Source organism: Callorhinus ursinus, unplaced genomic scaffold (genome assembly GCF_003265705.2).
Source record: "Callorhinus ursinus isolate GAN/ISIS: 27379988/994484 unplaced genomic scaffold, GSC_fseal_2.0 scaffold15, whole genome shotgun sequence".
In the NCBI taxonomy this organism is placed as follows: domain Eukaryota; kingdom Metazoa; phylum Chordata; class Mammalia; order Carnivora; family Otariidae; genus Callorhinus; species Callorhinus ursinus.
This window is the reverse complement of record NW_027397077.1, coordinates 12185650-12213264: the sequence shown is the minus strand read 5'-3', so window position 1 is coordinate 12213264 and position 27615 is coordinate 12185650. Positions and strand designations below refer to the sequence as shown.

Below are 27615 nucleotides of genomic sequence, written 5' to 3'. Positions count from 1 at the left end.
GCAGCTATTGGTTAAATAAGCCATTTTACTATATACCAAAGTGTCTGTCCAGGTTTGATTTACAATAGCCAATATTTTCTAAATCATGAATTTTATTATTTTGTGTGCATACAAGCACACACATATGCATTTTCACCAATAAACACAAATATCCACAAATTAGCCTTTTGTCATTCCAGTTTTTTATAAGCATTTTACATAAACTTTTAGATTTTATATTTGTATTAGTTCCCACTTATTGTAAAAATTGTGTTTGCTGATGATATCGACATAATGCTTGTTTCCTCTACTTCACCCCCAACTTCACAAATGTGTGGTTCAATAAGTCATAGACCTGATAGCTTTGTTAAAAAGTTGTATCTCTCACCTAGGACAATGCCTGGTACAAAATTGATTCTTAATATTTGTTAAATGAATGTGTAATTCTAGTTACTGTAGATTTAAAAGAAAAGCTCCTACAGAGAAGAGAAATTTGAAGTCAAAATAGCTGCAGAAATCCAAGAGTAGAAGGGCATAACCCAGCCAAGCATAGCATAAGAGATGGACATGCCCTCATCTCTATAGCTGGTGTTTGATGGTGGAGCTGCTGAAGGACGTTTTTTCTGAAAGGCAACTTTTGCTATAATTAAGGATTGGTATAAAAAAAAGTTTTTAAAAAGAAATGATTATTCTGAATTCTTCTCTTCAACAAGACTCCAGAAAGACCGTACTAACAGAATCACCAAGCCAGTTAGGTCACTGAGAGTTATGTGGTTGGTTCTCTTTGGTAAAGATCAATAACCTCTGATGTTTAGACAAAGGAAAGCTGTAGGATTCCTGCCCCATAACTTTGCCTTTACGTGGTACATCACAACCTCCCAGAGTGCTCCTTCAGGTTCAAGCTGTCTGTCATTTTGAGGTCAAAAATGGTTTACGCTAGCTAGGTCAATGCGATGATATTTTCTGGGTAGAGCACAGCCAACCTTGTTTGCTATTAGGCCAGAATCCTCCCCGAAGCATTTATATGCAGGGGATATTGAAATCTAAAGGTTGAAACTTTTATGCTTACTAGCCATAGACCTGCACTGTCCAACATGGTAGCTATGAGCCATATGTGGCTATTGAGCACCTGAATTGTGGCTAGTCCTAATTGAGATATGCTGAAAGGTTAAAATAAAATAGGGGAAAGTAGATTTTGAGGTCCTACACATAGAAGGAGTAGAGGGAGGAATAGTGGCCCTTTTTCTTTTAGGTTTATAGCAATCTCTAAGACCAACAAACCTTTCTAGTTTTGAGGTACCCACTCCTTAGCAAAACCAATGGAAATTATAATAATAATTTCTGAGTGGCTTGACACAGCATACTATAAGTCCAACCCATGTTGAGGGTTGAAGATTAGAGCAGCAGAAGGTGGGGAGTGACCCTGCTTCTCATGGTCACTTGGATCCAGATTTATGGGGCTTCTGCCATCTTGTAGCTCTACCATCTGCAAAATGTAGCCTTCAAGATCTCAGACTAAGGGAAAGAGTGTGGGGATGGATGGACAGGAAGTGACATATGTCACTTCTGCTTACATTTCATGAATAAAACACATAGCCCCATCTTCCTGCAAGGGGCTGGGAAGGGAGATCTTCCCTGGATTCAGGAAGGAAAGGAGAATTGGATGTGAGTGAGAACTAGTGGTTACCACCAAAGCAAGTTTTTGATTTTAGGTTATTTTTAGTGTTTGTTTCTTTGGAGGCTGTATACATTATGCATACTTTCAACTTGAAAGTGTCTCCCCATTTGAATGATTGCAAGTTGAATCAAATTCAAATATACCCTTAATCCAAGTCTGCTATTAGGAAAAACAAACAAATGAAAATTTGAATGTGAAATAAAACTATATTGGGAGTTTTGTGAGTGTTCCAGCTTCATTTTTTAAACAGTTGTTCTTTGTGATAGTGTGTTTATTCAGTTCCTGAAGTGTTGTCAAGTAAGTAGTATTTAATCTGCGAAAATTTTCAAGTGGCCCCTTTTTCCCTCTCAAGGGTTTTTTTCTTTTCCTCAAGTGTTGCTGTAGTCATTTTCAGATTGAAATGAACCGTTTGATTTTTAAAAATTATTTATGGCACATCAAGTAGCACTTAGTGTTTGGTCACAACATTGAAACTGTTTCTGAAGCCTGTGTAAAATACAGCAGAAAGGTCGGGAGGCTTATGTATAGCACTTCTAGAAACATACCTCACCGATGGAACTGCTTATAATTCCTGGGTGCTGACATAAAGATTAATGATATTTAACTCTGATTTTGGCAATTTTTGCCAATTTTATTGCCATTGCCCTTTTCTTTTAAGTTATTACCTGGAGCTGAAGTGATAACAAATGTTTCATGTTTTATACTGCCAGATAAAAGGTTAAATTTTCATGTTACATGCTCTTATACACACACACACACACATACACAAATACACATACAACTGGATCAGAAGGAAATGAGTAATTCTCCTAAAATGAAAAGATTGTCCTTGTTTTAACATTAGGTGACTAGTTCCCATGCGGTTAAGTCATATGTAAAAACTGGAAATTCAGCCTATGGGTCTTTGTGCACTGACTATATCATACAGTTCTAATTTTCTTTTGTTTTTCTGGGAAATGATGGTGCTCTTTGCCTTGCCAAGTTTTATTATTGAGTAAACTGCCAAAGTTTAAAAGAGAGAGAGAGAGAGTCAAGGCCCTTAAAATTATTTGGTGTTGAGTGAAGAGGCAGGGAAAGGTATTTCATATTCCCAAACATTTTAACTTTTATGTCTCTACCTGATGTTGGAATATAACCTAACCTTCAAGGCTTTTCTGATTCTTTTATAAATGGTGTACACTGTTGAGTGAAGTCCGAATATTCATGAGGGAAACCCAATTTACAGCTATATATTCTAATTTTTAATCGACCGTATTCTTTCTTTTCTGATCGTCCCTGTATTTAAACGTCTGTACATCAGGAGGCCTATGTGCTTGCTTGTGGTTTTGCACCATCTGGAAGTTAAAATTTGATTTTAGAAATGATGTCATACTTGCTTACTACAAACTGGGCTAATGTTGGTTGAGAATTAGATGCAGTTCAGGTCAAAGTTTTATTTAAAAAAAAAAAAAAAAAAGACCCTAAACCTTGTGTCTTGATTCTAGGAGACTGCAAAGCTATAAGGGTAGCCTGAAGTGATTGAAGGTCATGATTCAAATTCCTTTGAAGCTAATAAATGCATTTGGGTGCATGGAAAATAAACTCCCAAACAGAAGACCTAGCTGGCACAGGTTCCTCCTACCATGTAGAGTTTGGGTGTTGCGAGCAGTGTGTTGATCATGGCCATCCTTGTTCTCTATTTTACTCTTGGAGAAATATTCTTACACCTAGGGTTTTATCTCTTCTAGGCTCAGGAAGATGCAGCAGGGCACTAATAGATCACAAATGGCAAGAAGTCACAGTAAATGTTAAGCATATTATTTATCAACACAGAGTCTCTTTTAATAAACTCTCTCCAGCACCACTTACTACCTCCCATATTGTAATTTATTTATATCACAGTTTTGGATGTTGAGTGTTTCCTCTAGCCCAGATATAGACCATCCATCTTTGACAGCTAGAATGCAGGACTAATGGCACCACAGTTTCTTCTCAGATTCACACTGAGTCCTGGTCACCCAATGGGAAATCTCTACAATTGAATGTCACCCCTTATAGCCACTACTATAATCTGGAGTGCCGTCTTTTATGTATAAACTAAAAATCACGTTTCTTTTTTTGCCAGATAGGATGAAACCCCAAAGAGAAGTATTGGTGTTGGTAGCTGGAGACAACTTTAAACAAATATAGGCCACTTAAGAATCTAGGATGCTTAAGCTTTAACACAGCTGGCATGAATTTTCATTTAATCAAGGAAAGATCCCCAGGACATGAATATCCCCTTCACTTCCCAGCCCCTACATGTCTATGGCCCCTATGTATGAAGAGGCACAGCCATCAGATGTTTAAGGAATCTGCTGTTTTCACCCTGTGCGGTAACAGAATGTTCATCTTGTCTCATAATGTGGTCAGGGTCCTTCTGCAAACTGGGCTTCAAGCCTTTGACTCGTTTCCTTGCTGGGACCTCTTCTCTGGGACAGAAACTGGAGAAACTCTCTCCTCATCAACATCCCATCATCCTTGACCTTTAGAAACACAACTTTGGTGCTCCTTTCTTGGAAAGGGCTTAAAAAAAGGAGTTTCTACTCTGATAACTTTTGTATTTCTAATATCATCATCCTTCCCTGATGTAGTCTACCTAAGACTGATTCTTGCCTTTAAAATCACAAAATGTTAGGCACTTAGGGGGTTCTTTTTGTTCTATAGATAGGGAGACTGAGGCTGGAGTGCTGGTAGGGGAGTTATTTGTCCTGATTCTCATAGATAGATAGAAGCAGAATCCAGTCTAAAACCAAAGTGTCCTTTCCAGTGTTCCAAGTTGCCTTTTGAATCTGTGTCCTGATAGGATTTACATATCTATTTATTTTGGCTTATTATGGTATTCCTGCCTCTTTTTTTTTTAAATTTTTGTCTTTTTTTTTTTTCCTTCAAATTTTACTTGCTGGTAGTATAATAGAAAAATGCTCAACAAGATTTGTGATGAGATGCAGTAGACTCCTACTTACCCTATCTCATTTCTTCTTCCCCAAGACAACCTGTTTTAACTCTTTTTGCCTGGTTATTTTGATATCTCTAAGTAACATGCTTCCCTCACTTCTTCTTTTTCTTCTTTTTTTTTTTTTACAAACTTAATTTCTTTTTTTTTCTTTTTAAAATTTTTCATTATGTTCAGTTAGCCAACTCACTACTTCTTGATTGTTGATGTAGCTACTATCTATCAAATTTCTGGTATGGAGGGTGAGGATTAAATTCTTCCATCATTACCCCCAAATCTCACATAAGCCATGTAAACTATTTTTGCGCACGGTCTTCAGAATGTTAAGTGTAAAAAATAAAGCTTACGTTTCCTCATTTTATTACTGACATTTGGAATGCAGAAATTGTGATAATGTAATTTTTGAGCTAAGGTAGAAATAGGACTTTTTTTTTATCTTTTCTTTTTCTTTAGTATTTGGCAAGCAGTATTTCATAACATGGGAGAGTGGTCATTTCCATAGCATTTCCTTCCTCTTGGCAACCTGTATTTTTCTAATTCAGGAGTGTTTCTCTGCTTGTCAATCTTGTTCTTCCAGATGTCTGTGGCATGGCTCATTATGTTCTCCATATTCTTGGAGGATGCTGAAGAGCATGAGCAGTGTCGTGCCCTCTCTGCACAACGGAGTATCAATGTGCGTTGTTTTCCAGCTTATGGATTTGCAACAGGGAGACATACTACTATTTCATAATACATTATATTTCATATAAACCTTACATTTAAAAAAGGATGACTGTTCAGATGCATACACAACAGGATAAGGTAGACACAAAATGTTTTTTTTAAATTTTATTTTATTATGTTATGTTAATCACCATATATTACATCATTAGTTATTGATGGAGTGTTCCATGATTCATTGTTTCCGTATAACACCCAGTGCTCGATTGAGTACATGCCCACTTTAATACCCATCACCAGGCTAACCCATCCCCCCTCCCCTCTAGAACCTTCAGTTTGTTTCTCAGGGTCCATAGTCTCATGGTTCGTCTCCCCCTCCGATTTCCCTCCCCTCATTTTTCCCTTCCTATCTTTTTTTTTAACATATAATGTATCATTTATTTCAGAGGTACAGGTCTGTGACTCATCAGTCTTACACAATTCACAGTGCTCACCATAGCACATACCCTCCCCAGTGTCTATCACCCAGCCACCCCATCCCTCCCAACCCCCACCACTCCAGCAACCCTCAGTTTGTTTCCTGAGATTAAGAATTCCTCATATCAGTGAGGTCATATGATACATGTCTTTCTCTGATTGACTTATTTCGCTTAGCATAATACCCTTTAGTTCCATCCATGTCATTGCAAATGGCAAGATTTCGGTTTTTCCTGATGGCTGGATAATATTCCATCGTATATATATATATATATATATATATATATATATATATATATATCACATCTTCTTTATCCATTCATCTGTTGATGGACATCTTGGCTCTTTCCATAGTTTGGACATTGCTGCTATAAACATCGGGGTGCATGTACCCCTTTGGATCCCTACATTTGTATCTTTGCAGTAAATATCCAGTAGTGCAATTGCTGGGTTGTATCGTAGCTCTATTTTCAACTTTTTGAGGAACCTCCATACTGTTTTCCAGAGGGGTTGCACCAGCTTGCATTCCCACCAACAGTGTAGGAGAGTTCCCCTTGCTCCACATCCCCGCCAACATCTGTCATTTCCTGACTTGTTAATTTTAGCCATTCTGACTGGTGTGAGGTGACATCTCATTGAGGTTTTGATTTGGATTTTGCTGATGCCGAGCAATGTTGATGTGTTTGTTGGCCATTTGGATGTCTTCTTTGAAAAAATGTCTGTTCATGTCTTCTGCCCATTTCTTGATTGGATTATTTGTTCTTTGGGTGTTGAGTTTGGTAAGTTCTTTGTAGATTTTGGATACTAGCCCTTTATCTGATAGGTCATTTGCAAATATCTTCTCCCATTCTGTAGGTTGTCTTTTGGTTTTGTTGACTGTTTCCTTTGCTGTGCAAAAGCTCTTTATCTTGATGAAGTCCCAATAGTTCATTTTTGCCCTTGCTTCCCTTGCCTTTGGCGATGTTTCTAGGAAGAAGTTGCTGCGGCTGAGGTCCAAGAGGTTCCTGCCTGTGTTCTCCTTTAGGATTTGGATGGACTCCTGTCTCACATTTAGGTCTTTCAACCATTTGGAGTCTATTTTTGTGTGTAGTGTAAGGACATGGTCCAGTTTCATTCTTCTGCATGTGGCTGTCCAATTTTCCCAACACCATTTTGTTGGAGAGACTGTCTTTTTTCCATTGGATATTCTTTCCTGCTTTGTCAAAGATTAGTTGACCATAGAGTTGAGGGTCCATTTCTGGGCTTTCTATTCTGTTCCATTCATCTATGTGTCTGTTTTTGTGTCAGTACCATACCGTCTTGATGATGACAGCTTTGTAATAGAGCTTGAAGTCCCGAATTGTGATGCCGCCAGCTTTGCTTTTCTTTTTCAAGATTCCTCTGGCTATTTGGGGTCTTTTCTGGTTCCATACAAATTTTAGGATTATTTGTTCCATTTCTTTGAAGAAAGTTGATGGCATTTTGATAGGGATTGCATTAAATGTGTAGATTGCACTAAGTAGCATTGAATCTTCTCCATATTTGTTCTTCCAATCCATGAGCGTGGTACGTTTTTCCATTTATTTGTGTCTTCCTCAATTTCCTGCCACTTTACTGAATTCCTGTATGAGTTCTAGCAGTTTTCGGGTGGAATCTTTTCGGTTTTCCACATAAAGTATCATATCATCTTCAAACAGTGAGAGTTTGACTTCTTCTTTTCCGATTTGGATGCCTTTTATTTCTTTTTGTTGTCTGATTGCTGTGCCTGGGACTTCTAATACTATGTTGACTAGCAGTGGTGATAGTGGACATCCTTGCCATGTTCCTGACCTTAGGGGGAAAGCTCTCAGTTTTTCCCCATTGAGAATCATATTTGCTGTGGGTTTTTCATAGATGGCTTTTATGATATTGAGGTATGTACCCTCTATCCCTACACTCTGAAGAGTTTTAATCAAGAAAGGATGCTGTACTTTGTGAAATGCTTTTTCTGCATCTATTGAGAGGATCATATGGTTCTTGTTCTTTCTTTTATTAATGTATTGTATCACATTGATTGATTTGCGGATGTTGAACCAACATTATAACCCAGGAATAAATCCCACTTGGTCGTGGTGAATAATCCTTTTAATGTATTGTTGAATCCTGTTGGCTAGTATTTTGGTGAGAATTTTTACATCTATGTTCATCAGGGATATTGGTCTGTAATTCTCCTTTTCGATGGGGTCTTTGATTTTGAGGTCAAGGTAATGCTGGCCTCATGAAATGAGTTTGGAAGTTTTCCTTCCATTTCTATTTTTTGGAACTGTTTCAGAAGAATAGATATTAATTCTTCTTTAAATGTTTGGTAGAATTCCCCTGGGAAGCCATCTGGCCCTGGGCTTTTGTTTGTTGGGAGATTTTTGATCACTGCTTCAATTTCCTTAGTGGTTATAGGTCTGTTCAGGTTTCTATTTCTTCCTGGTTCAGTTTTGGTAGTTTATACATCTCTAGGAATGCATCCATTTCTTCCAGATGATCTAATTTGCTGGCATAGAGTTGCTCATAAGATGTTCTTATAATTGTTTGTATTTCTTTGGTGTTGGTTGTGATCTCTCCTCTTTCAGTCATGATTTTATTTATTTGGGTCATTTCTCTTTTGTTTTTGATAAGTCTGGCCAGGGGTTTATCAATCTTGTTAATTCTTTCAAAGAACCACCTGCTGGTTTTTTTGATCTGTTCTACTGTTCTTTTGGTTTCTAGTTCATTGATTTCTGCTCTGATCTTTATTATTTATCTTCTCCTGTTTGGTGTAGGCTTTATTTGCTGTTCTTTCTCCAGCTCCTTTAGGTGTAGGGTTAGCTTGTGTATTTGAAACCTTTCTTGTTTCTTTCTTGTTTCTTGAGAAAGGCTTGTATTGCTATATACTTTCCTCTTAGGACTGGCTTTGCTGCATCCAAAGATTTTGAACAGTTGTGTTTTCATTTTCATTTGTTTCCATGAATTTTTTAAATTCTTCTTTAATATTCTGGTTGACCTGTGCATTCTTTAGTAGGATGCTCTTTAGCTTCCATGTATTTGAGTTCTTTCTGACTTTTCTCTTGTGACTGAGTTCTAGTTTCAAAGCATTGTGGTCTGAAAATATACAGGGAATGATCCCAGTCTTTTGGTACCAGTTGAGACCTGATGTGACCTAGGATGTGATCTATTCTGGAGAATGTTCCATGGGCACAAGAGAAGAATGTGTATTCTGTTGCTTTGGGATGGAATGTTGTGAATATATCTTTGAAGTGCATTTGGTCCAGTGTGTCCTTTAAAGTCTTTATTTCCTTGTTGATCTTTTGCTTAGATGATCTGTCCATTTCAGTGAGGGGGGTGTTAAAGTCCCCCACTATTATTGTTGTTATCAATGTGTTTCTTTGCTTTTGTTATTAATTGGCTTATATAATTGGCTGCTCCCATGTTAGGGGCATACATATTTACAGTTGTTAGATCTTGTTGGGTAGACCCTTTAAGTAGGATATAGTGTCCTTCCTCATCTCTTATTACAGTCTTTGGTTTAAAATCTAATTTGTCTGATAGAAGGATTGCTACCCCAGCTTTCTTTTGGTGTCCATTAGCATGGTAAATGGTTTTCCACCCCCTCACTTTCAATCTGGGAGTGTCTTTGGGTCTGAAATGTGTCTCTTGCAGACAGCATATTGATGGGTCTTGTTTTTTAATCCAATCTGATAGCCTGTGTCTTTTGATTGGGGCATTTAGCCCATTTACATTCAGGGTAACTATTGAAAGATATGAATTTAGTGCCATTGTATTGCCTGTATGGTGAGTGTTACTGTATATTTTCTGTGTTCCTTTCTGGTCTATGTTTGCTTAGAGGAACCCTTCCAGTAGTTCTTGTAGGGCTGGTTTTGTGTTTGCAAATTCTTTTAATTTTTGTTTGTCCTGGAAGCTTTTTATCTCTCCTTCTATTTTCAATGACAGCCTAGGTGGATATAGTATTCTTGGCTGCATATTTTTCTCGTTTAGTGCTCTAAATATATCATTCCAGTCCTTTTTGGCCTGCCAGTTCTCTGTGGATAGGTCTGTTGCCAGTCTAACGTTTCTACCATTGTAGGATATATACCTCTTCTCCCGAGCTGCTTTCAGGACATTCTCTTTGTCTCTGAGACTCATAAGTTTTATTATTAGATGTTGGGGTGTTGACCTATTTTTATTGACTTTGAGCAGAGTTCTCTGTGCCTCCTAGATTTTGATGCCTGTTTTCTTCCCCAAATTAGGGAAGTTCTCTGCCATAATTTGCTCCAATATACCTTCTGCCCTCTCTCTCTTTCTTCTTCTTCTGGAATCCTAATTATTCTAATATTGTTTCGTCTTATGGTATCACTTATCTCTCAAATTCTGCCCTTGTGATCCAGTGGTTTTTTCTCTCTATTTTTCTCAGCTTCCTTATTCTCCATCATTTGGTCTCCTGTATCACTAATTCTCTCTTCTGCCTCATTTATCCTGGCAGTTAGAGCCTCCATTTTTTATTGCACCTCATTAATAGCCTTTTTGATTTCGACTTGGTTAGATTTTAGTGCTTTTATTTCTCCAGAAAGGGTTTCTCTAGTATCTTCCATGCTTTTTTCAAGCCCAGCTAATATCTTTATAATCATCATTCTGAACTCTAGTTCTGATATCTTACTAATGTCCATATTGGTTATGTCCCTGGCAGTCGGTACTATGTCTTGTTTTTTTTGTTGAGGTGATTTTTTTTCCATCTTGTCATTTTGTCCAGAGGAGAATAGATGAATGAGAGAACAAAATGCTAACAGGGTAAGAACGACCCCAGAAAAATATACACTAAACAAATCAGAAGAGACCTGAAACCGGAGAAAAGAAAGGGAAAGGAAGAAAAAAGAAAGAATATGATCAGATATGATCATCCTGATGAATAGATGCCACAGATGCGCTGTGCCTCAGTGCCACACACTAGATTTTGGTCATATTTTGGTCTGTTAGAAGAAACTGCCCCCAAAAATTTTAAAGAAAGAAAAACATATATGTAGAAAAATAAGGGTAAATATGATGAAGTGATAGAATGAGTGTACAGATGAATAGTATAAAAGATTTTATAAAAGGAATTGATAAGAATTTGGTTGAAAAAAGAAAGAAGAGAAGTTAAAAAAAAAAGGGAGAGAATGTGATCAGGCAGGAGAGTAGAACAAAGATATACGCTAGAGATTTAGGGTATATTTTGGTCTGTTAGAAGAAACTGTATCCCAAAATTTTAAAGAGAGAACAACTTATATATATACCAAAAATAAGATTAACTACAATGAAGGGATAGAATATGACTCTAAAAATGAAAAATAAAAAAGAGTTTTAAAAAGCGATTGATAAGATGTTGGTTGAAAAAGGGAAAAAGAAAAATTCAAAAAAGAGGGGCACCTTGGTGGCTCAGTCGTTGGGCATCTGCCTTCGGCTCAGGTCATGATCCCAGGGGCCTGGGATCGAGCCCCGCATCGGGCTCCCAGCTCCGCAGGAAGCCTGCTTCTCCCTCTCCCACTCCCCCTGCGTGTGTTCCACTCTCTCACTGTGTCTGTCTCTGTCAAATAAATAAAATTTTAAAAAAAAATTCAAAAAAGTAAAAAAGAAAAAGTAGAAGATAAAAAGAAAATTAAAAAAAATTAACTTTGAAAGTCTAAAGAATCAGGGGGGAAAAAAGCCATGAATCTATGTATAGTATTTCCCTAGCGCTGGAATTCTGCCGTTCTCATTGATCGGTATACTTGGTCTTGGCTGGTTGTTCTTGCTGATCTTCTGGGGGAGGGGCCTGTTGCTATGGTTCCCAAATGTCTTTGCAGGAGGCACAATTGCCCCGCCCTTGTCTGTCTGGGCTAAGCAAGCTGCTTGGGTTTGCTCTCAGGAGCTTTTGTTCCCTGCAAGCTCTCGGTACAGCTTTGGAGGAGGAGAGTGAAAATGGTGGTCTCCCAATTTCCACCGGGAGGAGCGGAGAACTCGGGCCCTGCTCCTCAGTGCGCCCCCAGAGAAAAGTACTCAGTCACTCCCGTGTCCCTGGTCTCCGGCCGCACTCCGTGCTCCCCCGGCCTGTGACTGAGCGTTTCTATCTCTGGCACTCCACTCAGTGTGGAGTCTCCAAACCCAGCAGACCCCTGCGGTGCACTCCCGCGCCGCTCCTCCCGGGGGAGGAAGGGGAGTCTCCCCGGATCTGCCGCTTGTTGGGTCCCTGCTGGAGGAGCAGTGGCCCGATTGGGCCGCGGATCACAGTTTATGGCAACCCCGAGCTGAGAGCCCGCGCCTCGGTTCCGTCTCTGCAGCCGGCTTCCCCGCTCTGATACCTGGGAGCTCTGCTGCAGTCAGGCACCCCCGGTCTTTCTGTGACCCCGAGGGTCCTGAGACCACACTGTCCCAGCGAGGGTTCCACCTCCTGCTTAGCTACTTGAGTGATTTCCCTCAGTGGAGCCGACTTCTAAAAGTTCCTATTTTGTGCTCCACTGCTCTATCACTTGCTGGTAGTGGCTGACGGAGGGCTCCTCCCCCACCGTCTATCCTCCCGAATATCGCCTCGGATTCACTTCTCCGCACGTCCTCCCTTCCAGAAAGTGGTCGCTTTTCTTTTCAGAAAGTTGCTACTATTCTTTTCTTCGACCTCCTGTTGAGTTCGTAGGTGTGCAGAATGGTTTGATCCTATCTAGCTGAATTCCTGGGACCAGACGAAATTTAGTTCTCTACTCCTCTATCATCTTGCTCTTCCCCCAGTAGACACAGACTGTTAAAACACATGGCATTGAGATGACCATGAGCAATGGTTTGACCATGCTGTGCTGAAAAGGCACACTGCTGCCCCACTTCCTCCCAGGGCATGACTGATGGTTACTGATGACCGCTTTGTAAAACTGCCCCCTTCTTTCTTTTTCCTGACTTCAGGTGGATGCGCTGAGGTTACGATTAGAGGAGAAAGAATCTTTTCTCAATAAAAAAACAAAACAGCTGCAGGACCTAACAGAAGAGAAGGGGACACTGGCCGGAGAGATTCGAGACATGAAGGACATGTTAGAAGTGAAGGAAAGAAAAATCAATGTTCTTCAGAAGAAGGTGAGTAGCTGACATAAGCCCTTTAGGTTGGGAATTGGTATTGTCCATGTTTGTCATTTTAGAGAAATTTCTGAGTGCATTGAAGAAACTATTTCTTAAGATTTTAGATTAGGAAGTATAAACTTTAAACTTAGTGGTATTTAACTTACTGTTGCTTGTATAATGCCATTTTTAGCATAGCCTGATGAATTTTCTATTTGATTACTTGAAAACTAAATAGTGATGACTTTTTTTATATTTTGCAGCTTAAATATAGAGATAATTATACAAATTTAGATATGCATCTAAAATAATAACAAGTCTGAAAAATTAATTTTTTTTCCTTACGGAGAGTTGAGGAATGTATTCTGCGGGTCTTAAAGGTATTTTAGATGTATTTTTAATTTATGTAAATTTTAGTACATCTTACCTTGCTAAACCCATACTGATTTTTTGTTTTGGTCGGGGAGGACTAACATTTACACCTATCTTTTAATTGGAATCAGTGAGAGAATATATAATAAGTTCCGACTTCAGTCATCTTCCAACTTCAGCTTGATCTAGCTAGGTCCCTTCTTTCATTTTTTTCCTTCAGCAGCTCATTTTCTTCATTGTAGGGGATCCAGATTTGGGGAATGCCCCCTAATTTCTTTTTTTTAAATTCCCATTTGGTACCAGCATGGAAATTGGGCAGGAACCAGTGGTAGGCAGGAGGAGCCAGCTGTCTGGGATGCTGCCTCAGACAGGCATGTTGCTGGGCACCCATGTTGCAGTTGCAGACAAATGAACTCTAACTGGTCCCTCCTGGTGTCATTTGCCACTATCATCTCTCACCTTGTTTATATCAACAGCATCCTAGCTGTTTTTCATTTCCACCCTTACCTTTCCTATAGGCTCTTTTGAACATAAAACCTGGAGTAGGCCTTTTAAAACAAAACAGTTTATATCACTCTGATCAAAACTCTCTGGTCATAATAACCACCTACATAATTTTGCAAAACGAAAATCATTCAAACTTTATTGAGAATTTCAGGATGAGCATGGGGCCTGCTGCAGCTACACAAGTCATATGCCCATGAAGCCACCCATAACCCTCGTGGCTTCCATCCTTACTCTCAGTGTATTGGTGATCTGATGGATCACATTATTAATTCATTTCTGTCGAGATCTTCACAGACAATACCCTGGTAATTTGATCTCCCCTTTGCAGCTCTAGCTAATTGATACAGATGTTTAGAAGAGAGCTCAGAAGACATGACTGAGGACCCTGGAATCAATGGGGCTGTTAAGGGCAGATGGGACTAACAGAGAGACAGAGTGGCAGTTTTTGGGGCAGGTACTAAGGATTCTAAAGAAAAATTTTCACTTAAAATCCCTGGCAGTGAATAATGATGAAAGCTGACATTTTTTCAATTTATGTTGAGCACTGTATGCTGGATATTTTGCTATGCTTGTTACATGCACTGTTTACTTATTTTTGACCATAATCCTGTGAAGCAGGTATAGTTCTTAACTCCAGGAAACAAGGACACTGAAGCCTATGGTAGGCTTGCCCAAGGTCAAGCAACCTAGATGCATGTTTTTTGGTTTTTTTGTCTTTGAGAGAATAGAATAAAATGGTCATTGCAATTTAAGAGAATAAGCCTCATTTTCCTTTGGACCTCAAGTTTTATGATAATGACACCAGGTGTCAATCAATGAAGAACATCACAATTGCTTGTTTTATAAAGAGTTGAGACTACGTGTTCTTATTCTTGAGGAATAAATGGCATTGATGTTCTCGGTAAAGAATTTGGGAAGGTACTTTCACTGCATAAGTGACAAAAGACATTTGCTGATGTGTGCATTTTGCAAAATTTTATACTTTGCCCCAATAGCAAGGCTCAAAGTTTTGAGAACTAGTTTGGAAGTTCTAGAACAAAGCCTGTTGTATGTTATGGCTCCTTTGGGCAACATGATTATAACACCACTTATTTAAACCACCTAGATAATGGATTAGGAAATATTTCATGTGTATTCAAAGAGGCTCTTCAAGGTTTTTTTTCACTGAGTATTAACCAATCCATTTGAGGAGGAAATAATACCACTGGCAACATAGTGAAGGGGCAGGAGTTCTATTATACCTGCAATGTAAAGGAGAGATAATCCCCAAAGAAGTATTGCACACAATTCAGAAACCTACTCAAAATGTGGAACTAATACGGAAGCTAATGGGCCGATGAAACATTGTCTTTGGGACTGGAGGCTCCTTTGAGTTTTGACCACATTCAGCATAATTGGCTGTTTTAGGGCAGGCCTGGATTGGAACAGCATAAGTTTTAGATTAGGGTGTGTTGGCATGGAAGAAATAATAAACTTATGTCAGTGTCAGACATGTAGTATTACTTAATATTTCTTTCTTATAGACTCTTTGGCAACCAGCACTGCGTTTTGATGCCAATAGAAATGGGTATGCTCCTTTCATAGCCATGTTTAACCTGGCAAAGCTAGGCTTGCACCTCGTATCTGTCAGTCTTGCCTTCAGAGCCCTGGGTCTCAGAATTCTGTATCCTCCATAAGCCACATGAATAGGTCACATGTCTAGGCAGCATGCATGGACACAATGCTCTAAGCATGTTGTTACTTGAGGAGGAAGTGAAGTTGAATAAACAGAGAACCCCAGGTGACAGAATATCTCTGAGCAAGCTTTTGTAGGAAAACAGCAGTCATCGAGCATGGATTTTTGGCTCTACTCTGTAATTCCCAGATATGGAGTTCTTTTAGTAGGGGACAAAAATGTGCATGTATGAAAATTGTTCAGTGGATTATCCTCTTATGGCTGTGATGCTGAAGTCAGAGGAACACTACAGTTTTCAAGCTGCAGCCTTTGCATTCTGTTCTCATACCTGAATTCAGACTTCAGTTGATGAAGTGCTATCTGACTATTGAGTTTTTGTAGGAAATGTCATAAAACCTTGATGACATTGTACATTTGGAAAGTATATAATGCCCAGGGTTATAGGACATGGTAGCATTATTTGAACCAGATCAAATTCAGACTGTTATGTAGCTCATGCAACATAAACTTACTACCCAAGAAATTTTTAAAAAGCCATTAAATTGGACAAAAATTCTATCTCCATTTTCATTCTAGGTCTCAGTCCCACTTTATAGAGCAGAGGTACTTTATTTATTAGGGGTAGAAAAACAGATGGTGATTTCTCTGGAGGCCAAGTTCACTATCTGCATACTGGGCTTCATAGACTGCCCTGTGGGTTTGAAAGGGCAGGGAGAGGTGAGTGGAATTGGCTTCTGGGGGTGGCATCTATGGATCTGCCCACTTCAGCAGCTTTATTCTACCCATTTGGAAGTGTGGTGGTGAAAATCCTAAATGACGATAATCTCAGAGGTAAGGATGCTATGGGAGTATGGTTACTAGCATACTGGGTTTCTTCATGAACTTTATCAAAAAACAGTATCTGAGGAGATGATTGTAGAACATAGAGATTTCCATGTTAGTGTAAAGTTATTGTAAGTTACGGAGGACTTTGACTGAACTGAGCTCTTTCTTGGTGTTTAAACATCCAGTTGCACTTTTATACTTATTATTGGCAAACCACCTATATTTTGAACATATGGAAAATTGTATTCTTTTTGCATTTACTGAATGTTTCCTATGTGTCAGTCAGTCACCACTCTAGGTCCTAGAGGCTCAAAGAGAAATAAGACATTCTCCAGTCTTCCGGAAGCTGACAGTCTGGTTGGGGAGATAGACATGCATAATGGAGAGCAACATGATGTATTACCAGACGCAAACTGCTTGATGGATGCAAACAGCAGAAGCTAATTCTGACTACCTTGAGCAAAAGGGAGTTTATGGCAGATACCCAGAGCCCCAGTATCTGACTGGTAGAACCAGATTAAGAATGATCAAGAACCAGGACAGCTGTAGGAGACCAAGAGAAAGGAGAGAGTGCCATGATCTTATAACCAAGAATGTCTGTTCAGGCATCTTCTCTGCTGCTGGCTCCCCTTCACCCTCCTCCCACTGCTCTTACATCACGCTGTTGGTTGAGATTTAAAGTCTTTGGAGAGAGCTCCAGATTTCACACAGGTGCCTCTCATTGGCAGGATCTAACCAGACCTGCCCTAAAAGGAATCTGGGAAATGTGGTTCCAAGAGATTTCCACTCGGTTCTTGTGTCACTTACTCAGGGAAGTCTTTGCTGACATTGCAGGCTGGGAGAGTTTTACACTTTTAAAGAACTGTTTCTTGGCTCAGTTTGAAATTCTGCATCCCTTTAGTGAATGTTGGCTTCCCTCCCACGGCTAATCTCTGTGAGTGCCCCAACCGTAGTATTCAAGATACCTCCAGCTCCTTGCAGAATTCTTGGCAGGTGATGGTCCTCAATCAATGAACATTGGGTGAATAAATTATATCAGCAAATTCTGAATGAATGAGGACTTGGGAAGAGAAATCACTTTGTGAGCCACTCCTGGCCCACAAATATTGTTAGCTGTGATACGAATCTTTTGCCCCAGTGAAATGTCAGACTCACTCATTGTTCCCAGGACAGTATGTTCTATGTAAGCTGCAAGATGGAACCATCCCATGCATAATGAGACAAGATGGGGAAATGACTGTTGTTCTACCCACATCTCAAACCTTGGTTCCATTACCCTGACAAGACAAACAAGGCGTGAAGGCTTGAGTAAGGGAACTTAGCTACTCTTGCTTTCTTTTCCTTTTTAATAAAAAGAAAATGTGGCATTTATGAAGAATACTGTCTTGTTTTGCAGTGAATACTGCTTCTTTCTCCAGTTCTCGCTTCTAACTTACTGGATTGTTAGAGGCATGGTGAGAGTGATAAAATGAAAGTATTGATTATTCATGATCATTTTTAATTATGACCATGCAAATGTTAATTTTTTATAACAAAAGGATTATCTGCTGCTGATTGAGCCCTTACTATACACGAGACACTGTGCAAAGAGTTTTTGCACCCTTAGGTTATGAGTCCTTATAACAAACCTCATGGCCCCTAGGTACTATCATACTCCCTATTTTTAAAACGAGAGGCTGGTTTAAAGAATAACTTGCCCAAAGTCGCATGGCAGGGAAGTGATGGAGCTCTTCTTAACCACCACACTACTCTGCTGTTTTTCTGTTTTATGATCCTGCCCTACTCATGAGGCAAGTGGGATCATTAACTTTTAGAGATTAGCTAAACTACAATTTGAGCAATTTACCTGAGGTTAACATACAAGGATGCCTATATTTAGTACCAAACCAACAGAGATGAAGTTACTAAATAGTGTGGTGAAAAATAGGAAACCAATTAAATAAATAAAATACAACATCAGTTCAGGAATTTGAAAAATATATATTAATATATATGTTAAGCTATATTTAGAAAAAAGATTGTGATGACCTTCAGTTTCTGTTTATTTTTCCCCCATGAGGTTCTTTATGTACCATTTTAAGTCATTGGATTTTTTTGCTGCTTTGTTTTCAAAGGATCGCACCATTTTTGCTATCATAGTAGTTTCACTTTGTTTTGGTAGTTGGCTTAAAGGAACAAGACCTCAAAAGGTGATTAGAGGCTTCTAAGCAGCTTTCCTGGATGAGTCGCAGATGAATTCATGATTTGGGAGACTCCTCACCTAGTCCCAAGAGAAAGTAGTCTGGGAGGCTGCTCCACCTTGCAGTAAGCAGCTTACCTACCATCTGACCTTGGTGTAGGTGGGCTCACTCTGCATCTCAAGCCAGGAACTGGGCTGGCATCCAAGGGTTGGAGCTGCAACTAGGGTGGTTGTGGATCTAAGGCAGGGTTCTCAGCTGGGAGACACTTTACAACCATCCCACCCCCAGGAACATTTGGCAATGTCTGGGGATAGTTCGGTTGTCACAGCAGGGGAGATTGCTACAAGCATCTGGTGGGTAGAGTCCAGGGGTGCTGCTAAACATCCTGCAATGCACAAGAGACATCTCCTGCCCTCCAAAGCAAATAATTTTCCAGTCCAAAAAGGACTCAGCAGGAGTCTGTTTCTTCCCATGTGTGGACTTATCTCCATCTTATCTTGGCTCTCTCTTGAGATAGTATTCCTTAAAATGATTTTTACTTTGTATAAAAGACATTTTTCTCTCCAATATCTCTTGAATATTATCTCAACTACTATGATTAACATTTTTAGTTACACTTTGTCTTTGGCATCATTATCAGAAGTTTACAGAAGTAAATGTCTTTTGTGTGTGCATGAGTATGTATGATATTTGAACTATTACTATTTTTATATTTTTGATGTATATATAGCATTCTTGAACTATTAAAATTATTAGGATTATTAAAACTGTTTTTATCACACTGATCATATCAACTAATTTAGAAAGAGGTGCTGGTCAGCTGTGGTATAGGGAATATATAATAGAAATAAAACATCTTATTTGAACAGAGCGGTGTTGGGTCACCCAGCAGGTATCACCCAGTTTAAATTTCTTTGGCTAAATGCCAGTGTTCTAGTCATTTGGAAAGGTGACCTTTAAGGCTAATTTTTTTTTTTTTTACAAAGCTGGGGGCATCATGTTGCCCGATTTCAAGCTATATTACAAAGCAGTGATCACCAAGACAGGATGGTACTGGCACAAAAACAGACATATAGACCAATGGAACAGGATAGAGAGCCCAGCTATGGACCCTCAACTCTATGGTCAAATAATTTTCGACAAAGCAGGAAAAAATATGCAATGGAAAAAAGGCAGTCTCTTCAATAAATGGTGCTGGGAAAATCGGACAGCTCTATAGAGAAGAATGAAACTCGACCATTTGCTGACACCATACACATAGATAAACTCAAAATGGATGAAAGACCTCAATGTGAGAGAGGAATCCATCAAAATCCTAGAGGAGAACACAGGCAGTAACCTCTTCGACATCCACCACAGCAACTTCTTTCAAGATACATCTCCAAAGGCAAGTGAAACAAAAGCAAAAATGGACTTTTGGGACTTCATCAAGATAAAAACCTTTTACACAGCAAAGGAAACAGCAAAACAAAAGGCAACCCACAGAATGCGAGAAGATATTTGCAGATTACACTACAGACAAAGGGCTGATTTCCAAGATCTATAAAGAACTTCTCACACTCAACACCCAAAAAACAAATCATCGAGTCAAAAAATGGGCAGAAGACATGAACAGACACTTCTCAAAAGAAGACATACAAATGGCTAACAGACACATGAAAAAATGTTCATCATCATTAGCCATCAGGGAAATTCAAATCAAAACCACATTGAGATACCACCTTACACCAGTTAGAATGGCAAAAATTGAAAAGGCAAGAAACAACAAATGTTGGAGAGGTGGAAAATGGGGAATTCTCTTACACTGTTGGTGGGAATGCAAGTTGGTACAGCCACTTTGGAAAACAGTGTGGAGGTTCCTCAAAAAATTAAAAATAGAGCTACCCTATGACCCAGCAATTGCACTCCTGGGTATTTACCCCAAAGACACAGATGTAGTGAAAAGAAGGGCTATATGCACCCCAATGTTGATAGCAGCAATGTCCACTGTGGAAATAGCCAAACTGTGGAAAGAGCTGAGATGCCCTTCAACAGGTGAATGGATAAAGAAGATGTGGTCCATATATACAATGGAATATTACTCAGCCATCAGAAAGGATGAATACCCAACTTTTACATCAACATGACTGGGACTGGAGGAGATTATGCTAAGTGAGAAAAGTCAAGCAGAGAAAGTCAATTATCATATGGTTTCACTTATTTGTGGAACATAAGGAATACCATCGAGGACATTAGGAGAAGGAAGGGAAAAATGAAGGGGGGGAAATCGGAGGGAGAGACGAACCATGAGAGACTATGGACTCTGAGACACAAACTGAGGGTTTTAGAGGGGAGGGTAGTGGGGGGATGGGTTAGCCTAGTGATGGGTATTAAGGAGGGCACGTATTGCATGGAGCACTGGGTGTTAAATGAAAACAATGAATCATGGAACACTACATCAAAACTAATGATGTACTATATGGTGACTAACATAACATAATAAAATTAAATTAAAAAAAGGCTAATTTTTTTGAAAAAATGTGCTTGATTTTAGTCACCTTTGGGGCTAAAAATCTGATTTCTGTATTCACATTTAATATATTTTTTATATATTTTATCTAGTCATTTGAGATGTGAAAATATTCATTGTGGCCGGATGTAACTTTAATATGTTGCTTAAATATTTGCAGCTAAAATGTACTGTCTAGATTAGTGTTTGTGATTTGCCAATTTTTTTTTGAACAGTGCCTTCTTCAGTCTAGAAAATAAATATAAGAAAATCCTAACTTACTACATTATATAACAAAGTCTCTACACGTATTCTGTGTTTGTATGGTTATTGGTGTTTGCATGTTGTTGGGTCTAAGCAGAACATCTTTGTTCTGGCATCATTTAATGTATTGTATCTTTATAATGGCTTGAAGCTGATACCAAAGTTTCTAGTACTAATTAAATTTCACAGGACCAGTAATCACAAAGCATGTGTGCCTCCTTTTCTTGGCTGGAATTATTTGCCCAATGTTAGCAATGACCTAGGCCAAAACCAGCTTGGTGGTTTTAACCAATTGATCCTATTGGCAAGAAGTTCATTTTGTTCCAATGAAGTGATATTTTGAAGGTCACTTTGCATCTCTTGAGTAGAGATGTGGCTGGCCTCTTCGGTAAACCTATGCTTCTTTATGAAGCAGTAAATTCACCAGCCTCCTTTTTCATGTGGATTGCTAAGGGATTTGAAGTTGCCCTTCTCTTAGAGATGCCGTTAATGAAATGATATTTTGTTATCAAAAGAACCAGAAAGTTTACCTTCTGATGACCAAGTAAAGAGATTTAAGGCAGCCTGCTAATTCAACATTCATGCATTCGTTCAGCAACTACAGTCACTCTCCTCAATTAGTTGCATCTTTCTACCCCCTGGCTTGTTCTTTCTATCTATCTATCTATCCATCCATCCATCTATCTATTTTAGGAGAGATAGAGAGCATGAGTGGGGGTGGGGGAGGGCAGAAGGAGAGGGGAGAGAGAATCCCATGGAGCCTGCCATGAGGTTGATCCCAGGACCCTGAGATCATAATCTGAGCCAAAATCAAGAGTCAGATGCCTACCTGACTGAGCCACCCAGACGCCCCTACCCCCTGGCTCTATTGAACACAACCGAATATTATTGGACTTTAAAAGACATGTAAAAGTAGGGATGCTGATGAAGCATGGACAATCCTGAAGACAGAAAGATGTGAGAGAGCAGAAAACCTGGGAGAGACTTGATGGGCCCTTCTGGTCTGATCTTTTCATTTTTCCATTCAGGACTCAGAAGTCCTGGGAGATACAGTGACTTGTTTAGGGGTCACAGAGCTAATTATTGACAGGGCCTGGGCTCTGATGACACTTTCCCTTCTTCTCTTCATTCCCTTGTGACACCTGAGGACTTGGGCACCATTGCCTTATTCTGGCCAGCTTGCCTTCCCTTCCTTTGAAGCATCCAGTCATCCAACAGAACATATTCAGCATCTGTAATGATCGGGATGCTCTGTAGGCACTGGGGGCTACATAGGCTACTGAAGAAAATATAATTTCTGCCTTCTAGGAGCTTACACTCAGGAAAAATAAACACTAAAGATTCAATTACAGTCCAATGTGTACTGTGTGCAATGCCAGCCAGGTACATGGTGCACATAGGAGGGGTTCCTCACCTCCTGGGAGTAGAGATGGCCCAGTGCACTCCTGGAAAAGTTGATGACTAAATCAAGAGCTGAGGGATTAGGAGGTGTTGTCCAGTCAAAGCAGTGAGAATAGCATTTGCAAAGACTTGACTGGAAGTGACAGCACAGTGCATTTGGTGGAATTAGAAGTAAAAGTAATTTAATATAGATGGACCACACTCCCCTGCCCCATTTGGGGAAAAATTTTCACAGTTAGAAGTTTTTCTATCCTTTATGTCTTCCAGCAATAAAATATATTTTATAATTAAGGTTTGAGAGTCTTTTGACTTCTCATATTTTGACTTCCATATTATAAATATTCTCTTCCAGTCCCTTGTGATTTGCAAGTGGCAGGAGCAGATTATCTGTGTTATTTCAAAATGCAGTTCAGGGCCAGATCATGCTGAGAACTGATTCTTATTCAATGAGAGAGCTGATCCTGAGCCAGGGGAGGCAAATTCTCTTTTAAATAAATATTTGCTTCTGGGTTAAGATCTTATTTTCTGTACTCAATTTCAACATGATGGATTTTTTAAAGGTTTGTTTATAATTACCTGCAAAATCCCTTGAAGATTTAAAATAAAAACGCTTAGAGTGCCCTGACAGTGGCTGCCCCCCTAATGGGCACAGGCATCTTGACACATCTGTCAATCTCAGCTACCAGCTGTTGTTGTTTTGTGATATGGGATTAGAGGTAGTTGAGCCCTCACATACTTCAGTCTGGAGATGATTCGTTTTTCTTCCCACATACTCCCCAGGCCATTTGATTTAAATCAACCTTATTTATGTGGGAAGGAAAATTTTCTGTCTGTCTTTTTTTACTTATCCTGTGTTTGGCAATGGATTCTGCTTTGCTGTGAAGAGTTTGCACATATCTGTATTAGCATTTATCAAGTTGTATTGTAGAGAGAAGCTCCTAATTCACAACTTTCATAATATATGTCTAAGTTTCCAATAAGAATAAATGCAAAATAGGGATGATATGTTCTCGGGGCATATAATGCCACAGTCATTGTAGTAAGGGGCACCTCAATACTGTTCTGATATTGCAGTCTCCTTGCCATTTTTTTTTTTTGCTTTATCCTTACCTAATTATACTGTACCTTTTGCAAACTGAAAGATATAACTGTTTTAAAAAGACTGTTTTCACAGAAACTGAATTCTAAATTAATGGCACAGTGTATGGCAGTTTGGGGCCTTCACCATAATATTTTATCACACTGATCTCCTTTTTAGATTGCTGATTTTTGGGCGCCTGGGTGGCTCAGTTGGCGACTGCCTTCGGCTCAGGTCATGATCCTGGAGTCCCGGGATCGAGTCCCACATTAGGCTCCCTACTTGGCAGGGAATCTGCTTCTCCCTCTGACCCTCCCCCTCTCATGTTCTCTCTTTCTCATTCTCTCTCTCAAATAAATAAATAAAATCTTAAAAAAACCAAATTGCTGATTTTTGAGAACCAGCAATAACACCAACGTGTAATCAGCTCTTGGATAATATAATTATAGTTTACAAAAGTAATTTACAATTCTACCAAAAGTGTTATGGTAGGTAGAATTCTAAGATGGCCCCCAAGATTTCCTACCTCTCTGGTGTGCATTTCCTGAATAATGCCCAGAACTGTGAATGTGGTGGATTCAAACATCCGTGATTAGATGATGTCATGACCTAAGGACATGTACCCTTTAAATCTGGGTCCCAAGATCAGGGATAGAGAAGTCAGAGATTCAGAATATGAGGGGGATTCACTGTGTAAGAAGTTCTTTGGCTTGAAGATGGAGAGGGCCATGTGGCAAGGAATTTGGGCAGCCGTTGCGCTGAGAGTGGTTCCTGCTGACATCCAGCAAGGAAGCAAGGACCTCAATCCTGAGACCACAAGAGACTGAATTTTACCAATAACAAGAATAAGCTTGGAAGTGGATATTTCTGTAGAGTCTCTAGATAAATACTCATTCTGGCTGACACCCTGATTTCACCCTCATGATATCCTGAACAGAGACCCCAACCAGACTGTGCTGGACTTGTGGACTTCTGACCCACAGAACTGTGAGCTGATAAGTGGAAGTTGTTTTAAGCCACTGTATCGGTACACAGCAAGAGAAAACCAATACAAGGGCATATTAATATAACTGTTCAGTAGTAACAAATCTCTTACAGAAATCCAGAGGCAAGTAAACAGTAATGGAGTTCACAGGATACTGACAAGGAGTCTTGGCCCACTAAAGTGATATGGCTTGTAACTGTAATAAAAGCAGTTTCCAATGCCTTTGACTGCTCAGCTTAGAAACCATGGGAGTTTTGATGAATTTTTATAATTGTAGGGGGATTTGCATTGTTTCAAAATGTATAGGAGTGAGCCCTTATTAGTTTTCAAATTGTACTATTTCAGATTGCATAATTAAGATTTCTAAAATGTGATGTTTTGTATTTGTGTCTGTTTCCTTATTAAACCCTGAGCTCAGCAAAGGAAGTAACTGGGTCCTATTCCTCTTTTTATTCCTAGTGCCAAGCACAGTGCTTGGCATGTGCCAGGTGCTTAGTAAGTGTTAGTTGGAAAATTGGAATGTAATAGAAGAACAAACAAATATGTCCAAAATTCTGGTGCAGTTCAGAGCAAGTAAACAAATAGGAATGGTTGTATTCCAATAAAACTTTATTTACAAAAACAGGGTGTGGGTCAGATTTGGCCCATTGGTTATAGTTTGATGAGCTCTGGTGTAGATCATAAGTTATTATAGCTTAGAGGCAATTCTACTATTGAACAACCTTCATGGCAACTGAAAGTTTTAAAAAATGTATTCCAAATATTTGGTGGAGTTGGACAAAGTATACTTCTTTTCAGGGCTTTATTTACTATTTACCTCAGACATTCCTCTTGGTACAATGGGAAGTAAATCATTTGCTCCCAAGGGTGAGGTCTTTCCAAGTTCTATTGCATTCTGGTAGCTTTTTTGTGAGTAAATTTTGAATGGGGCAAAGCTAAGCAAACAAGATGTACTCAAATGAATAGTACTGAATGACTTTGGAGAAGTCATATGACTTGGGGTAGAGCTATTTCTTTCTATAGTATTGAAATATGAAGTTACAGTCTTTTGGTCACATACGATGCTCAGACTTACAAAAATGTATGAAGGGTATCATACATATGCTGAGGCTTTCTCCAAATTATGAATATTTGTGAACTTGTGAATAGCTGGAGTCACAGACAAGGTTGGCCAGGTGGGAACAGAGACACAGATCCTTTGTTACCATTCCATGTTACCAAGTTTTCAGTAGAGGTTGCAGGAGAATGTTCTTTGAAAGAGATAGAAGCAGGTATAAAATGTCAGGTAGCTGGGGAAAGACAAATGTGGGGCAGTTGACCAAAACTGCCATTTACTGATTCTTCACCTAGGAATTCATCCTAAGGAAAAATTAAGGAGGTAGGCATAGGTTTAACCACGGCTTTGTTCATAGCTGGTTCTTTTAATTTTTTTTTCTGATCAGTGAAAATATTATAAAGTAGAGGAGTGGCAAAATAAATGATGGTATATACCTACATGGAAATTTAGACAATAGAAATTACATTATAGAAAAATACTCAAGGACATAGAAAGATATTCACATTATTTTGTTAATTGAGATAAACTGCTTCTGATACATAAGTACAGAAAATGATGAGAGAATGCCTGTTTTCTCATACCCTCACCACCACAGTATGACTATATTTTTGTTTTTAAAAGTTTATGCATAAACATATACACAAATACATGTACATATACATGCATGCATCAGTAGGATTAGTTTATTAAGAACATGGAATGTGAAAGGCCTGGTTTTGAATCTCAGCTTATGGGCTTTTTTTTTTTTTAAGTTATATATGTTGATGTTTGCATTCTGTATGTTCTTTTTTTTAATTTTTTATTGTTATGTTAATCACCATATATTACATCATTAGTTTTTGATGCAGTGTTCCATGATTCATTGTTTGTTCATAACACCCAGTGCTCCATGCAGAACGTGCCCTCCTCAATACCCATCACCAGGCTAACCCATCCCCCTACCCCCTCCCCTCTAGAACCCTCAGTTGTTTTTCAGAGTCCATCATCTCTCATGGTTCGTCTCCCCCTCTGACATACTCCCCTTTTCTTCCTCTCCTGTTATCTTCTTCTTTTTCTTTTTTCTTAAAATATGTTGCGTTATTTGTTTCAGAAGTACAGATCTGTGATTCAACAGTCTTGCACAATTCACAGTGCTCACCGTAGCACATACCCTCCCCAATGTCTATCACCCAGCCACCCCATCCCTCCCACCCCCAACCATTCCAGTAACACTCAATTTGTTTCCTGAGATTAAGAATTCCTCATATCAGTGAGGTCATGTGATACATGTCTTTCTCTGATTGACTTATTTCACTCAGCATAACACCCTCCAGTTCCATCCACGTCGTTGCAAATGGCAAGATCTCATTCCTTTTGATGGCTGCATAATATTCCATTGTGTATATATACCACATCTTCTTTATCCATTCATCTGTCGATGGGCATCTTGGCTCTTTCCACAGTTTGGCTATTGTGGACATTTCAGCTTATGGGCTTTTTAAACTTAGGCTAGTTACTTACATTTTTCTCTGCTTCATTTTCCCTATCTATAGAATAAGGATAAGCTTACACTCACTTTCAGTCTTAATTCTTCTCACCATACTAGGTGTTCAAGGGGTGTTTGTTGAATGACCAAAGTGCCCAGCCCTCTTTACCCAACAAAATTATTATTTTATGTAAAAATCAGAATTTAAGTGCTAGATCCATCAACTCTTTCAAAGAACTTGGAAAGAAAGTGGAATTACTTTATAAAGATCATTTTAAATTGATTTTTAAATTACCTGCAGTAAAATTCAGTCTTTGTGTTGTACGGTTCTATGGATTTTGACAAAGGGGTAGAGTTGTGTGACCACCTTGACAATCATGATAAAGGACAGGTCTGTCCCCTCAGATACCTCTCTCGTGGTGCCTCCTCTGCAGTCAACCCCTCTCCCCAGCCCCCAGTCCCTGGCAACCACCAATTTGTTCCCCATCCCTATACTTCTGCCCTTTCTAGAA

At 39.2% G+C, this 27615-nt stretch overlaps 1 protein-coding gene across 7 annotated transcripts in view; it reads left to right on the top strand.

The window, feature by feature from the left end:
• ERC2 (ELKS/RAB6-interacting/CAST family member 2) overlaps positions 1 to 27615 on the top strand; it is a 985383-nt gene that overhangs the window by 394940 nt on the left and 562828 nt on the right. For all 7 annotated transcript variants that reach the window (XR_012380904.1, XR_012380905.1, XM_073901383.1 and 4 more), the window contains one exon: positions 12657 to 12824. Coding sequence is in view for 5 of the 7 variants with exons in the window: in XM_073901383.1 (XP_073757484.1) it covers positions 12657 to 12824 (168 nt within the window). In the remaining 2 variants the exon portion in view is untranslated. The remainder of the gene's footprint in view (positions 1 to 12656; positions 12825 to 27615) is intronic.